The 13,711-nt window shown below is 43.3% G+C and overlaps 3 protein-coding genes across 12 annotated transcripts; 2 read left to right on the plus strand and 1 right to left on the minus strand.

The window, feature by feature from the left end:
* The first annotated feature begins 77 nt into the window (after window positions 1–77).
* Window positions 78–3,845, plus strand: glyctk (glycerate kinase). 3 transcript variants are annotated; one of them, XM_024416041.2, is made up of 6 exons: window positions 81–231; window positions 1,384–1,436; window positions 1,702–2,080; window positions 2,171–2,322; window positions 2,445–2,620; window positions 2,747–3,845. In XM_024416041.2, the coding sequence occupies exons 3-6, from the start codon at window positions 1,725–1,727 to the stop codon at window positions 3,641–3,643; spliced, it is 1,581 nt and encodes a 526-aa protein (XP_024271809.1). In that variant the 5' UTR covers window positions 81–231; window positions 1,384–1,436; window positions 1,702–1,724; the 3' UTR covers window positions 3,644–3,845. The 3 variants fall into 3 exon arrangements, with proteins under 3 accessions (XP_024271808.1, XP_024271809.1, XP_024271807.1); XM_024416040.2 differs by lacking the exon at window positions 1,384–1,436 and having other exon boundaries at window positions 78–231; XM_024416039.2 differs by lacking the exon at window positions 81–231 and having other exon boundaries at window positions 1,026–1,436.
* A 1,489-nt stretch (window positions 3,846–5,334) lies between these two features.
* On the minus strand, window positions 5,335–7,476 carry LOC112247316 (T-cell leukemia translocation-altered gene protein homolog). 2 transcript variants are annotated; one of them, XM_024416050.2, is made up of 3 exons: window positions 6,885–7,476; window positions 6,653–6,739; window positions 5,335–6,535 (listed from the first exon to the last, which is right to left on the minus strand). In XM_024416050.2, exons 1-2 carry the CDS (start codon window positions 7,093–7,095, stop codon window positions 6,681–6,683), a joined length of 270 nt encoding a protein of 89 aa, XP_024271818.1. In that variant the 5' UTR covers window positions 7,096–7,476; the 3' UTR covers window positions 5,335–6,535; window positions 6,653–6,680. The 2 variants fall into 2 exon arrangements, with proteins under 2 accessions (XP_024271818.1, XP_024271817.1); XM_024416049.2 differs by having other exon boundaries at window positions 6,685–6,739; window positions 6,885–7,472.
* Window positions 7,477–7,618: 142 nt separating this feature from the next.
* On the plus strand, window positions 7,619–13,550 carry LOC112247310 (vacuolar fusion protein MON1 homolog B). Of its 7 annotated transcripts, none has more exons than XM_024416033.2 (6): window positions 7,619–7,713; window positions 9,044–9,144; window positions 9,306–10,028; window positions 10,162–10,954; window positions 12,031–12,178; window positions 12,555–13,550. In XM_024416033.2, exons 1-6 carry the CDS (start codon window positions 7,676–7,678, stop codon window positions 12,774–12,776), a joined length of 2,025 nt encoding a protein of 674 aa, XP_024271801.1. In that variant the 5' UTR covers window positions 7,619–7,675; the 3' UTR covers window positions 12,777–13,550. The 7 variants fall into 7 exon arrangements, with proteins under 7 accessions (XP_024271801.1, XP_024271802.1, XP_024271803.1 ...); XM_024416034.2 differs by having other exon boundaries at window positions 9,351–10,028; XM_024416035.2 differs by having other exon boundaries at window positions 7,653–7,787.
* Window positions 13,551–13,711: the final 161 nt, after the last annotated feature.

Raw genomic sequence — 13,711 nt, forward strand, 5'->3', positions numbered from 1 at the left:
GTATTAACTCTCGCGATATACAACAACTATCGCGGTACAGTCAGTTCATGTTTTGCACACAACCATTAGAGCACATACTATAAACAAGGAAGACGCAATCATAACGCTTTTGGATACAGACAAAAAAGGAGCAGAGAAATTCTCACATTTACAAAAATTGTAACTACTTATCAGTCATACAATAATACGTGCTCTGACTGTCAAGACAGAGTAACCGAAGTAACAATGCAGGTGAGTTTGAAGTCATTGGGTTATGTAAATCGACCCCTAGCCCTGGGGTGTATTCATTACGCCGATTGCAAAACGATTTGCAACAGAAACCACATATCCAATCAGAGGGCAGGGTGGGGTATTCCCACAATACCTATCCAATCATTTTCAGATACACTGAAAACGTGTAGCTCAGAGAACATGGTTTAAATGGCTACCTAGAAATGTCTTGTTTTTTAGTGGTGGTAGTTGTCATTGAGACATTTGCCTAACCATCACATTACCAGCTTGCAGGTGATAGCCTAGCCAACGACAGGTGATAAGCACATGGAAAACAAATTGTGTACTGTGCTTCCCATCTTGACGTTAGTGACGTACAAGTAATAGCCAAAATAAATGAAACACTTGAGTTAATGAGGGATACAAAGTATATTGAAAGCAGGTGCTTCCACACAGGTGTGGTTTGCATTAGTTAATTAAGCAATTAACATCCCATGCTTAGGGTAATGTATAACAAACAAAAACATGTCCAGTTTCCCATAATTTACTTTAAGGGTGGTCTCAAAATAAACATAAATCAGGTTTAAAGGATGTATGCATGTATATATGTATGTATGTGTGTGTCAAGTCACCAGATCTCAACCCAATTATGGGAGATTCTGGAGCGGCGCTAAGACAGCGGTTTCCAGCGTCAACAAAACACCAAATGATGGAATTTCTTATGGAAGAATGGTGCCGCATCCCTCCAATAGAGTTCCAGACACTTGTAGAATCTGCCAAGGCGCATTGAAGCTGTTCTGGTGGCTTGTGGTGGCCCAACACCCTATTAAGAAATGTTATGTTGGTGTTTCCTTTATTTTGGCAGTTAGCTGTATGTGAGTGAGGTTTGACTATTCAGCACTCATCCACCCTGCCACAAGGTGGATCTATCCTCATTCCAGTCAATATTTTTAATACCTAGTTGCTCAAATTGAATACTGCTGTGTGTTTTGACCCTGGGTAGTAGCTGATTTGTACATCTAAAAAGACAAACACGCAGACTGCCCACTTTTCCTGCCCTATGGTCAGGCTTGAGTCAATCATTACACATAGGGTACACATTCAACTTGAGTTGAGCTCTGTCCAGATTTTGCCACACTGTCTTAGTGCTAATCCCGACTCTGCAATACACAGCTCGCACACGGAGCACAGAGGAAATTCAGAGGTTCACCATACCCGGTGTACAGGTAGGCAACCTCTTTAGGATTCAGTCAATGACTTGTCAACTAAATGCAGAGACTATGGGGTTATCCAACATGTTTGGTGGGCATCTCAAGGCAAGTGACAAAGTTGACCTACTAGTTGACCTATCTGGATTCTCTTGGGTGTACTCCTTTTGGTAAATGAGCAGTAAAATCATAACAGCAGAAACAGCAAAGGGGGTGGTCATAATTTACAGTACATCCTGTGATCGAGAAACATGGTTTTTGCCTTTTCTCTCCTGTCCGCTAGGTGTTCCCTGCAAGGACAGCCTGATGGCTTGTGTTGTGTCCCTGTATCGGCCTTTATCTTTACTGGCCCCTGTGGGGGTGAGGCGAGCCATAGTTTGCAGAATGTCACTGGACATGCGAGCACGGGAGGTGTTTGCTTCGGCTATCGAAGCTGTGCAACCAGACATTGTGATGCGGCGGGGTCTGGAGCGTACAGGAGACACCCTCCTAGTGAATGGACGCAGCTTCACGCTAAAGAACAACCTTCACCTGGTAGGCTTTGGCAAAGCTGTGCTGGGCATGGCTGCTGAGGCAGAGAGGATAGTGGGGGACCACTTGGTGAGAGGAGTGATCAGTGTGCCACACGGCATTCAGGAGACAATACGGCAGCATGGGAAAGAGTAAGCAACTCACACTAGAACCAGATTGTTTGTGGGTGGGATGGGTTTGCTTGGTCAATTAAGTCTTAATTTGTTTTACTTCCACCTCAGCCAGATGTTGTTGAAGGATGGAAGTCGCATCACAGTGATGGAGGGAGCTAAACACAACCTGCCAGATGCTGATGCCCAGAGGGCAGCCGAATGTATCAAGGAGCTGGTCAGCACACTAACAGAGAATGACATGTTGCTTGTACTCATCTCAGGTAAACTGATACCAAACTATTAAATCATGTAACTATGTCACACAAACTAGTCATTACTCAATTTGAATCACTGAAGCTACAGGTTGTCCATAAATATGTACATACCTTGTGTGTGTGTGTAGGAGGAGGGTCTGCACTCTTGCCTGCACCAGTCCCACCAATCTCTCTTCAAGAGAAACAGGATGTTACACGTAGACTGGCTGGTGCTGGTGCCACCATTCAGGAGCTTAACTCTGTACGCCGTGCCCTGTCAATTTTGAAAGGAGGAGGACTTGCACACTGCGCTCACCCTGCTCAGGTAAGAGCACAACTGTACTAGCTCATTATAGAACGTTTACCCAAAGACCTGAACTTCTTGCACATTAGCTTTACATTCTGGTTGTATTTGGCCAAATAAAATGTTCCTGTTAACATTTTATAACAGGTGGTGGCCCTGGTTCTGTCTGACGTAATTGGAGATCCCCTGGACTTGATAGCCAGTGGCCCCACAGTGTGGACTGAGGTGTGGCCTGAGGAGATTTGGTCGATCCTTGAACGTTACGGGCTGTCCTCCTCTCTCCCTGTCTCGGTGAAAGAGGTGCTTGGACGCTCAGCTCCCCGATGGGAGGAGTCTGGAGAGCAGTCAGACAGGGCGGCACATGTTCTCAATGCTGTGATTGGCTCCAATAGCATTGCTCTGGAATGTGCAGGGAGACGTGCGCGGGAGCTCGGATTCCGTCCAGTTGTGCTGTCGCCAGGGGTGTGCGGGAACGTACAGTCTGTCTCTCGCCTTTATGGTCTACTGGCTCGCTTTGCCTGCTCCCGTGACGAGCCTCCTCCTGAGTTGCCTGCTGAGATTCTGAAGCTGGGGCCCGAGACAGGCGTGGAAAGCTGGGACTTGTGCCGTGCTATGCAGGTGCTTGGTGAGGGGCGTGGGGAGGGCTGGGGAGCCACCTGTCTGCTGGCTGGGGGAGAGCCCACTGTGCAGTTGACAGGCAAGGGGCGTGGTGGGCGGAACCAGGAGCTGGCCCTGAGAGTAGGGCTTGAGCTGGCAGACATGGAGCTCCCTCCGAAGGGCCCCCTGTTCCTGAGTGGTGGGACCGATGGTCAGGACGGGCCAACTGAGGCAGCAGGGGCAGTCACAGACGCGGGGCTTGGCAAAGAAGCACGAGCACAGGGGCTCGACCCTGATGGCTTCCTCGTCAACAATGATTCCTTCACCTTCTTTTCACGCCTGTCTGGTGGGCAGCGGCTGCTCCTACCAGGGTTAACAGGTACCAATGTGATGGATGTGCACATGCTGCTCATCCCACCAATCCCCATAGTTGTGTCTGGTCGTTGATGAAGACAAGGGTATGAAAGCTGTCAATTACACATTTCAGTATGAATCCATACAGAGCAGACTGAGTATATTTAGAGCGCAGCTTTTCAAAGCTGACCATGCCCATGATATTCTTTCCAGCAAGCCCTTTTGGAGATCCATGTTTAATTTAAAAAGCAGCAGTCAGTTATGTCTATGATAAGAATAAATACAGTAAATAGTGTACTTTTGTGTTATTTGTGAAGAGATTGTTTCTGTACAGAGCAGTTAGTCAGGCGGATAACCAAATATACCCAGGAATGTTCCAATTAATGATACAAGTATCAGACATAGTACACTAATACTAGATACCTTAAGGAACATTTTTGAAGATTGGATGCAGTCTAATAAAATGGCTGCCATTCTGATTTCCTATTAGATGAAAATAGGGTAAAGTCATTCCAAATAATATGTAAATGACTTTGTAATGTTATCTACCCACTAAATAAACCCCACAAATAACATAGACAATAACATACTCTTAAGACCTTCAAGGGGGTCGTATTGAGGTCATTTTGACCATAGTCCAATGACTATGGGAAAACATTTTGAACTTGTTGATAGAGCCAAGAAATTTCACAGCTGGGGCATGTCTACATTATTCTTGGCTATAGTGCCATTAGATTTGGTCCAATACCCCCCTGGCTGCCATTTCCCATATGACCAATAACCAGCTGCATGGGGCCATATTGGACAGGATTCACTTGGACATGTGGCCATAAAATTAAATGGTACTGACAGCCCAATGATGGTTTCAAATGTTTGAGAGGGTCTGGAAAACACAAAATGGCTCACAAACGCCATATATACTTATCCTTTAAACTTGTGGTGAAAACATGTCAAATGAATTTTTCCATGACTAATTCCAATAGTTGTACATGTAAACACTCTAGAAAGTCATGAGTGTTCCCTGAAGTCTACTGATTGCAATGATATGTTTTGTCAATTAAAACATTTAAAAAGACAGGAAACCTGCCCTGTACACATCACTTTAGATAAAACTGCATAGGAATGCATTATGTCCAGCAGAGAGAGACAGGTAACCCATTATGAGACCTTTCAGTATTTACACATAGTAAAAGTCTAAACAAAGATGTCTAGCTATAGTGCCATTGCAGATTTAACCTATTATACTCAGTGGTGAATTTTGTTCACCAAATTCGACACTCATTGATCTCCATACAAAAATGCCTTGCTTGGCCAGAGAAAAAATGAAAAACCAAATCTGCGATGGCACTACAAAAATAGTTGTTTAGACATGCCGTAGCAATGTGTGAAATTGGGTGGCTCTATCATTTTTTCACATAGCTGCTGGACTATGGTCAAAGTGACCTCAATATGACCCTTATTAAGGTCTTAAGAGTACTTTACGATCAGATTTGTCTATATCTGGGGTAATATAGTGGGTAGATAAATTCGTTATTTTGATATTGTTTGGAATGATTTTACTCTATTTTCTTCTAACAGGTAGCCATTTTATTAAAAATAGCCACCATGGTTGACTGACAAGCTCCCCGGGCTGCAAAAAACAAAATGTTCCTTAAAGTATCTAGTATTAGTGTACCAAGTTTGATACTTCTATCATAATTCTTCCATTTTATGTCACCTATCTGCTGGACTAAGTTGTGTGCTAGACATAGTTTTAGACAATGAAAAAAAATAACATTAGGAAATTAGAATTTGAAACAAAATTATTTATGTACCAATCAACTGCACAAGACCATAACATAAAATGTACAATCAATGTGTCTACTCCATTGGACTGCTACAGGTACCAACCTGTACTTGAGACAATAAAAAGCATTATTGGCCTTCACTGTTTAATATTTTCACAGCAATCAGAAGACAGGGCTGCGTTCAGTACAAAAAAAACATACTCCAACATTCAATCAAATGGAAACGGTGCTGTTCTAAATGGCCAGTTAAAAACAGGGAGTGGTTGGGTTGTGGAAGGCTGTCGGCATGGCCGCTTACCTTTAAATACGTCACTCACTTTCTTCAAGCATCAACCTGTCAGACCCACGAAACAGAGCAAACCTACCGCATCTGTTCAATAACGTTTTGGGGAAACGTGTCATCTAGTACAAACAGATAAACAATGTAGCAAATGTTCAATCAAACTGAACACACCCCAGTCTTCACTGTTTTATATTTTCATAACAATCAAAAGACAGTCATTGAGGGATCAGGCTGTAAAGAATAAGAAATATGAATTTGAGGAAAGCTGCTGTTTGATGTAAGACCTCTATCTCTGACCACTCTCTCCACAGTAGCCTTGCTCCAGCGCAATCTTCATGGATTACTATGTAGCCTTGCTCCAGCAAAAATAAAAACAGAAACCATCTCTCTGAACAGCTCCTTACTCATACAATATGTTATGAACATAACTGCAGTCACACCAACCCACAACTCTCACAGCATACAGTTGTTGAGTCTCTCCAGATTCTGTCTAGATTAGAGTAACATTTCATGTAAATCTATATCAATCAGTGGATATGTAGCCAGATGGATATTTGAATGTCTCACCAATAAAAGGAGGTACAATTGTACATGAGCCAGAGGAGCTAAATTTAAAAAGATATGAGATTAAAAAAGATATGGCATATGAGAGAATATTTTAGCATATTACATGGTGTTTATATCGTTATATCTTCATGACAACCAACAAGGAGAAACTTCTTCAGCTCAAAGGAAGCGTCCACAGGCCCACCTCATCAATGAACTCCAGTCCATTTGAAAAGGCACAACATTAGCAAGTCTGTGTCTACTCAGCAACCCTGTCTGATAAGACAGAGAGCAAATTGTATGTAGTCCAATTTATGTCCTGTCTGTCACTCACGATGTGTCTTGAGGTTGTCTCCTGCCGCACTCTCCCTGACAGATAGAAAACATTATCACAACCATTCACTGATATGAGACAAGGAAAGGTTCACACCTATAAACGAGACTGTATAGTGACTGGGGAGAATAACAGTCAGTATTTGGGGGTACCTGGAGGGAGACATGGATGCTTGGACACCTACCATCCGCTCCTGTGAGGTGCAGTGTCAGGTGTGCCTCCATTCTTTCCACCAGTACCTAAACGTTAGAAAGCAATACAAGTTAGCTAGCTAGCACTTCATGGCAGCATGCCTTTCAGACATAGCTAACTAACGTTATAGAACTAAACGTGATGATGGTGGCAAATATTCGAATATGAATAACTATCTAGTTTAGCACTTACCTTGTCGGTAATACATATCGTTCACAGTGTTTCCGTAAAATTTCCAAGCGAAATGGATGGCAATGAGACTGACAACGAGCCAACTAAACAATATCTTGAATATTGACACTCTCATATCATTAGCCAGCCAGTCGTCAACAAATTCGGAAAGAAACGAAACAAACCCGTCCACAATGCGGGATAAAAACTCGAAATCCCAGGGCTCTTCCATTTTATAAAACAACACCCAAAATGTATGCTTTGTCAAAAAACATATTTTATCTAAACCAGCTAGCTAACGTTAGTTAATATGACCAAGGCCGAGTAACTGTCTAAACCACTGAGGTTTACTATAGCTAGCTATATGAACAGGGGCTAAACGCGTAACAGCTAGCCAGTGATGCGCTGACTGTTTCAAATCACCCCATTCGTCAAACAGATTGAGGAGGAAACGTTCAGTCACAGATGCAATAATATTTGCTTTACTGTTATGTCACGAAACACTTTTCAATTCAAATAACCGTACTATTATAATGAGATAACCAGTATCTCATATAGCTAGCTCTTGGTACAGTTAGCTACCTTTTTGGGGAGAATAGAATCCTCTGTGTCAAATCTGAAAGTATTTTTTTTTTGGTCTAGATTTAGGGAATCGTGTCTGTACATGGCTGCGCATTGACGGCAACCAGCACGAATCGTAAACAAACAACAAACAAAACGAAAAAGCGCACTGGAACGTACCCTGTCTCTGGGAGAGGGAGTTTCTCCTCTCATTGGTTTATTACTTGCTCCATCTAAATTACCATTGGACAATGAATCCCGTCACCATTGGGATTATGGATGTGCTGTTGTGAGTGGAAAAACAACTTGTTTACCAGTTAGTTATACCTTTCCCCCGATGATTTAACAACGGAATAGTCAAACGTAAAATGTGTTTGTTACATTATTTCAAGTTGTGTTAGTATTGTAGCTACATTGATAACGTTAGGTATTTGCTAAAGCTACTATAGTTAACTAGCTGGCTGCTTTATTGTGTTCGGCAAACTGGAGGGTTGGGAAGTACAGTACTGGAATGTATTTACCTGGATGTTACGTAGTGAGGGTAGCTTTAGCCTGCAATAACATCTAAATCATCTAGCTAGTTAGGTACTTCATTTAGTTTTAGTTAGATAGCTAGATAGGTAACGTTAACTCATTAGCCCAAAATTGTTTTGCCTGCTAATCGTATTAATCCAGTTAGCTAGATAAAGGCATTTTAATTTAGAACTAATGTTAACTGTGATGTTTTCTGGTCTGTATAGCGATGCATATTGGCTTCATCTGTTTTAGGAAATCAATTTAGCTAGTTAAATTAAGTTGAAGTTCAAAGCCTAGTAAAAAAAAAAGCTAATGTTGCCAGTAACAAACGGCTAACGTTACTTAAATATGTTCCTACTGCAGGGGCTTTAATCTGATCAAGATGCTAGTCAGTGAGTGTTTGTTACCAAAACTAAACACACACTGCGTGTACAACAAATTAGGAACACCTGCACTTACCATGACATAGACTGACCAATGCTGTGTCAATGCACTTCCATCAGTGTACATGAAGGGAAGGAGACAGGTTAAGGCTTGAGACATGGATTGTGTATATGTGCCATTCAGAGGGTGAATTGGCAAGACAAAATATTTAAGTGCATTTGAACCAGGTATGTTAGTAGGTGCCAGGCGCACTGTTTTAGTGTGTCAAGAACTGCAACGCTGCTGGGTTTTTCACACAACAGTTTCCTGTGTGTATCAAGAATGGTCCACCACCTGAAGGACATCCAGCCAACTTCACACAACTGTGGGAAGCATTGGAGTCAACATGTGCCAGCATCCCTATGGAACGCTTTTGACACCTTGTAGAGTCCATGCCCTGACTAATTTAGGCTGTTCTGAGGGCAAATGGGGTGCGCAACTCAATATTAGGAAGGTATTCCTAATTTTTTGTTTACTCTGTATGTCCTTTGACACTCCATAATGACCCATTTTAGGCTTGTCCGTCTATCTAGGCATTAGTTACTTGCATTACCAGTTTGTGGCTAGCTGCGAGGCTCGAACGCTAGTGGTGTGCTGTTGTAGTATGTCTGTTACTGTTAACTGAATATCAAATGAAAGACTAGTATGCCAATGAATGCTTCCTTTTCTGTGATTTACAGTGTTTGTGATGTCAACATGGAGAGAGATGACAATCAAGAAAAGGGAGAGATGGAGGAGATAAAGAGTGAGAATCCATCCTCTGACTGCACACTGTCAACTGGTAATGAAATGCCTTTCTAATAGCATGTGATATCTAATCTATAATGAAAGATAGCTAATCTTTAATGACATCCAGCTGATCTTGACATGCCTCCACTCAGTAAGTAGGGGGATCAGCAGTGTTTGTAATTATTTTACTGAGTTCATTTGTTTGATTTTCAGGTTCTGCTGATCTCACTTCTGCTCTGCCCTCTGAAAATCACACAGTTGCTGAGCCTGCTGTGCCAGTGGGAGGAGACGACGGCACCAAAGTGACTTTAGAGGAGCCTAAGAATCCACCTCCATCAGATACTATGGGTGAGGAGGGGACCCAGGAACTAGAACTGGCCACTGATCAGGAACTAGAACCGGCCCCTGTCCAGGAACTAGAACCGGCCCCTGTCCAGGAACTAGAACCGGCCCCTGTCCAGGAACTAGAACCGGTCCCTGACCAGGAACTAGAACCGGCTCCTGACCAGGTAAAAGATGAAGAGACTGATGAGTGCAATAAGACAGAATATCATAACAGTTCAGGTGGTCAACCAGAGACTGTGCCAGAAGAGGCTTCATCTTCAGCTGAGAATGTGCAGGACGACTCAGGGGAGTTTGTGGTCACTATGTTGGCCAGAGGTAAACTGGAGGAACAAGATATGGGAGTGAAGGGGATGTCCTCTTCACTTTCAGAGACTGGTGCCCCAGAGGCCCCCCCATCCTACCGTGATGAAGACGTGATGGCTGAGAGCTGGAGGCAGCACAGGAAGCATGTGTTTGTCCTGAGTGAGGCAGGGAAACCAATCTACTCCCGCTACGGCAGTGAAGAGGCCCTGTCGTCCACCATGGGAGTCATGATGGCACTGGTGTCCTTTGTCCAGAGTAGTGACAACATGATCCGCTCTGTCTACTCAGGTGAGCATTTCTAGAATTTCCTTACATTCTTGACTATGACAATAAGTTACTATAGGTGTTTTTGTATCATACTTGGCTCCTTCTGTACAGCTTTACATCATGATGTTTCCCTGTGTCTCTACTCTTCCCTCAGACGGGCACACGGTGGTGTTCATGCAGAAGGGTCCTCTGGTGCTGGTGTCTGTGTCAAGCAGCCGTCAGTCAGAGCAGCAGCTGCGTGCTGAGCTGCTGTACGTCTACTACCAGATCATCAGCATGCTCACCCAGGCCAGCATCACACGCATCTTCGAACACAAGAAGAACTATGACCTGCGGCGACTACTGGCCGGCTCCGAGAAGATCCTGGATGGCCTCCTTAACCTGGTGGACTCAGACCCCAGCTTCCTGCTGGCAGCGGTGCACTGCTTGCCCCTGACTTCCTCTCTCAGGGACTCCCTCAGCCAGATCCTACAGAAGGCCATCACCCCAAACCTGGTCTTCTCCATCCTCATTGCCAAGAACCAGCTGCTCACCATTGTCCAGGAGAAGACGGTGATTGAGGACACCAGGCTGGAGCCTGCTGATGTCCACCTGCTGCTCAACCTCATTGGGGCCTCCTCTGCCTTCCAGGCTGGAGAGATCTGGACTCCCATCTGCCTGCCTCTCTTTAACCCTGACTGTTACTTCTATGCCTACATCTCCTACCTGGACCCCCCAGAATGCACTGTGTGTCTGCTGCTGCTCTCCACGGATAAGGAGGCTTTTTACGCGGTGGCAGAGTGTAAGAGGAGGATAGAGTTGGCCATGCTGGCTCAGAGCTCTCTGAGGCTCATTGCCAATGCCCACTCCTACAGCGTGAGCCAGGTGGGTGTCTCAGACCTCAGGCACTTCATGTACAAGCCCTTTGATGTCCCAGACAACCACAAGCAGCTCACCCAGTTCACCAGGTAGGTGGTATGTTTTGATTGTGCCTGTATAACCTTCACCCAGTGAATGATTATGAATTATTCACGTCTTTGTCATTTTACTACTTTCTTGCATGTTTTAACTAAATAGTGGTTCTGCATTTCTGTGTTAATGCGCAGAAAGATTAGCCTACAAACATAATTACTCAAAAGTAATGTCAAAGGGGAGATGTGGGGCGGCAGGGTAGCCTAGTGGTTAGAGCGTTGGACTAGTTGAAAAGGTTGCAAGTTCGAATCCCCGAGCTGACAAGGTACAAATCTGTCGTTCTGCCCCTGAACAGGCAGTTAACCCACTGTTCCTAGGCCGTCATTGAAAATAAGAATTTGTTCTTATTGCCTAGTTAAATAAAGGTTAAATTAAATTAAAAATGTGTAGCACAGGAGGCTGCTGAGGGGAGGAGGGCTCATAATAATGGCTGGAACAAAGCGAATGGAATGGCATCAAACCCATGGAAACCATGTTCTAGGTATTTGATGCCATTCCACTGATTACACTCCAGCCATTACCAGGAGCCCGTCCTCTCCAATTAAGATGCCACCAACCTCCTGTGGTGTGTAGTACATCAAAATATGTGCCTCAGCAGGTCAGATCACATTCAGCCTCCAGTAGGCCTATTGCTTATGATGGCCATATTAACATTACAGAATCATATGCATTGAAAGTGCATGATATCCATGTGATACAATCTTATCAGTATCATCTCTCACTGTAAGCGAAGCATGACTTCAATTATTTCTTAATTATCTTGATTGCCATCTTTGGGTTTCTTATTAGACCAGCTGTACCAGTGAGAACCAACTTCCAAAATCTAATAAAACAGGGAAAATAAATACTCACCATGCAATGCTGTGTCTTGCAAACTGAGTTATTGAAAGGCTAACAGTCTGACTCACGTTAGAGCAGCATGATCAAAGTGGGAGAAGCAAACATGTTTTATTTTTCGAAACACACTGTTCTATGGCAATTTCTTTGTGATGTATACCGATATTTACACTGCATAATGTCTAAGGTCTTGCCCTGCCCTTGTTTAAGACGTTTGATGTGCTGTTGATTTCAGCCCAGAGATGGAGGCTCCCTACAGCACGGAGGAGGAGAGGATGCGGCTGCTGGACCTGTACCGTTACATGCACAGTCGCATCCACAGCTCCTCCCGGCCCCTCAAGCTCATCTACCACGTGGCAGAGAGGGAAACCCTGCTGGCCTGGGTATGTCACGCCCACAGGGAATATACACATAGTGTTACTATGGGCAGGTCTATTGACTGAAGCTTGTTTTAGTCTGGAGGCTAGGGTCTCACAAACTTGCATTCTGTTCCAGAGTTTACATTGCAGTATTTGAGCTATGATGGATTGTTGCTAGCGTTCATGTTGCATACCTTTCGGCTCAATGGAACACAACATTAATTTCAAGGAATTTGAAACTTATATATTTAAGGTTTAGTTTATTGTCATGATGTAGAACATTGGTAACTAAGAGCTGAATTGCAGTATACAGTCCATACCTAAATGAATAGACAATTAATAATAGTTGAAATGGACCTGCTAAGTCAACTAATTGCATGCTCTGTCCATTTCTCTGAAGGTCACAAGTAAATTTGAGTTGTACACTTGCTTCAGCCCGTTGGTGACTAAGGCCCGTGCCATTAACGCAATAACCAAGCTTCTACGTTGGATCAAGAAGGAGGAGGACCGTCTCTTTATCCGATACCCACCCAAGTATTCAACCACGCCCAACCCCAGCAAAAGCTCCCGCAAGTCTGACCAGCAGGACTCCACAGATAATGGCTTTGCGTCTCTACTATAGAGCTGATCTAGCCCTGGCTATTCCTCTCTGTCAACAGTTTATACACCGGTTCTACTAGAAGAGGTGTTTGGCACTGACCACATCCTACATCTTTTTGGACTTCATTGAACTTTATTGAACTTTGACCACTGGACTATTGCAGGATGACTTGCCTTCTTGAAACTGACTCTATTATTATTTCTGTACCTTTATAAGAAAGCATGTTTAGTAACTGTGTTAGTGCTTTTAGGTTCCAACTTGATCAGGAAAACTGTAAGGAGAAAGCAAACATTTTAAAATTGGCTAGTGGTGGAACTTTCAATAATATCTAATTGTTTTTATATTGTTTTATTCTATTGTGACAAATGTGAGAACTCTTCTCGAAGGCATAATATCTGACTCATTACATACAACTATTGCAATTCAAGCTTTTGTGGTCATTGACACTGTAGCACATTACAAAAATGAAAGTAAGGACTACCTAGAACTACTCCTGAATTTCTTTTCAAATGCCTTGCCATCATACTTATTGCTAGAAACCTTAATGTTTGAAAAAGTTTGGTTATTGGTGGGATGAACAGAATTGAAATGTATCAATGTCTTATTTTGAAATCGCATCCTCTAGACAACTGGAATTGGAAGGATTACCACTCTTGTATGTGTCTGGATAGTCCATGACATCACCTCTCTACATGTTCATTGTTCTCAGTTGATACAATTGATTGACTGGCATGTTGTCTTTGCAGTTTAGATTGTAAATAATGCTCTGGTAATAAACATTCAGTTACATTTTTCTATCCTTAATATTTTTACATCTGTGAGACACATTTTCTCCCCACACTGTAATATTCGTTATTTGAGGCTTACCAGAGTAAAGTACTTGAAGGCTAAATGCTTTTTCCGGCCCACAGATCCTAGATTGGAGTTCCAATTTGTGGAGTTCTTTATTTAAAGAC

This window comes from Oncorhynchus tshawytscha, linkage group LG02, assembly GCF_018296145.1.
Source record: "Oncorhynchus tshawytscha isolate Ot180627B linkage group LG02, Otsh_v2.0, whole genome shotgun sequence".
Classification (NCBI taxonomy): domain Eukaryota; kingdom Metazoa; phylum Chordata; class Actinopteri; order Salmoniformes; family Salmonidae; genus Oncorhynchus; species Oncorhynchus tshawytscha.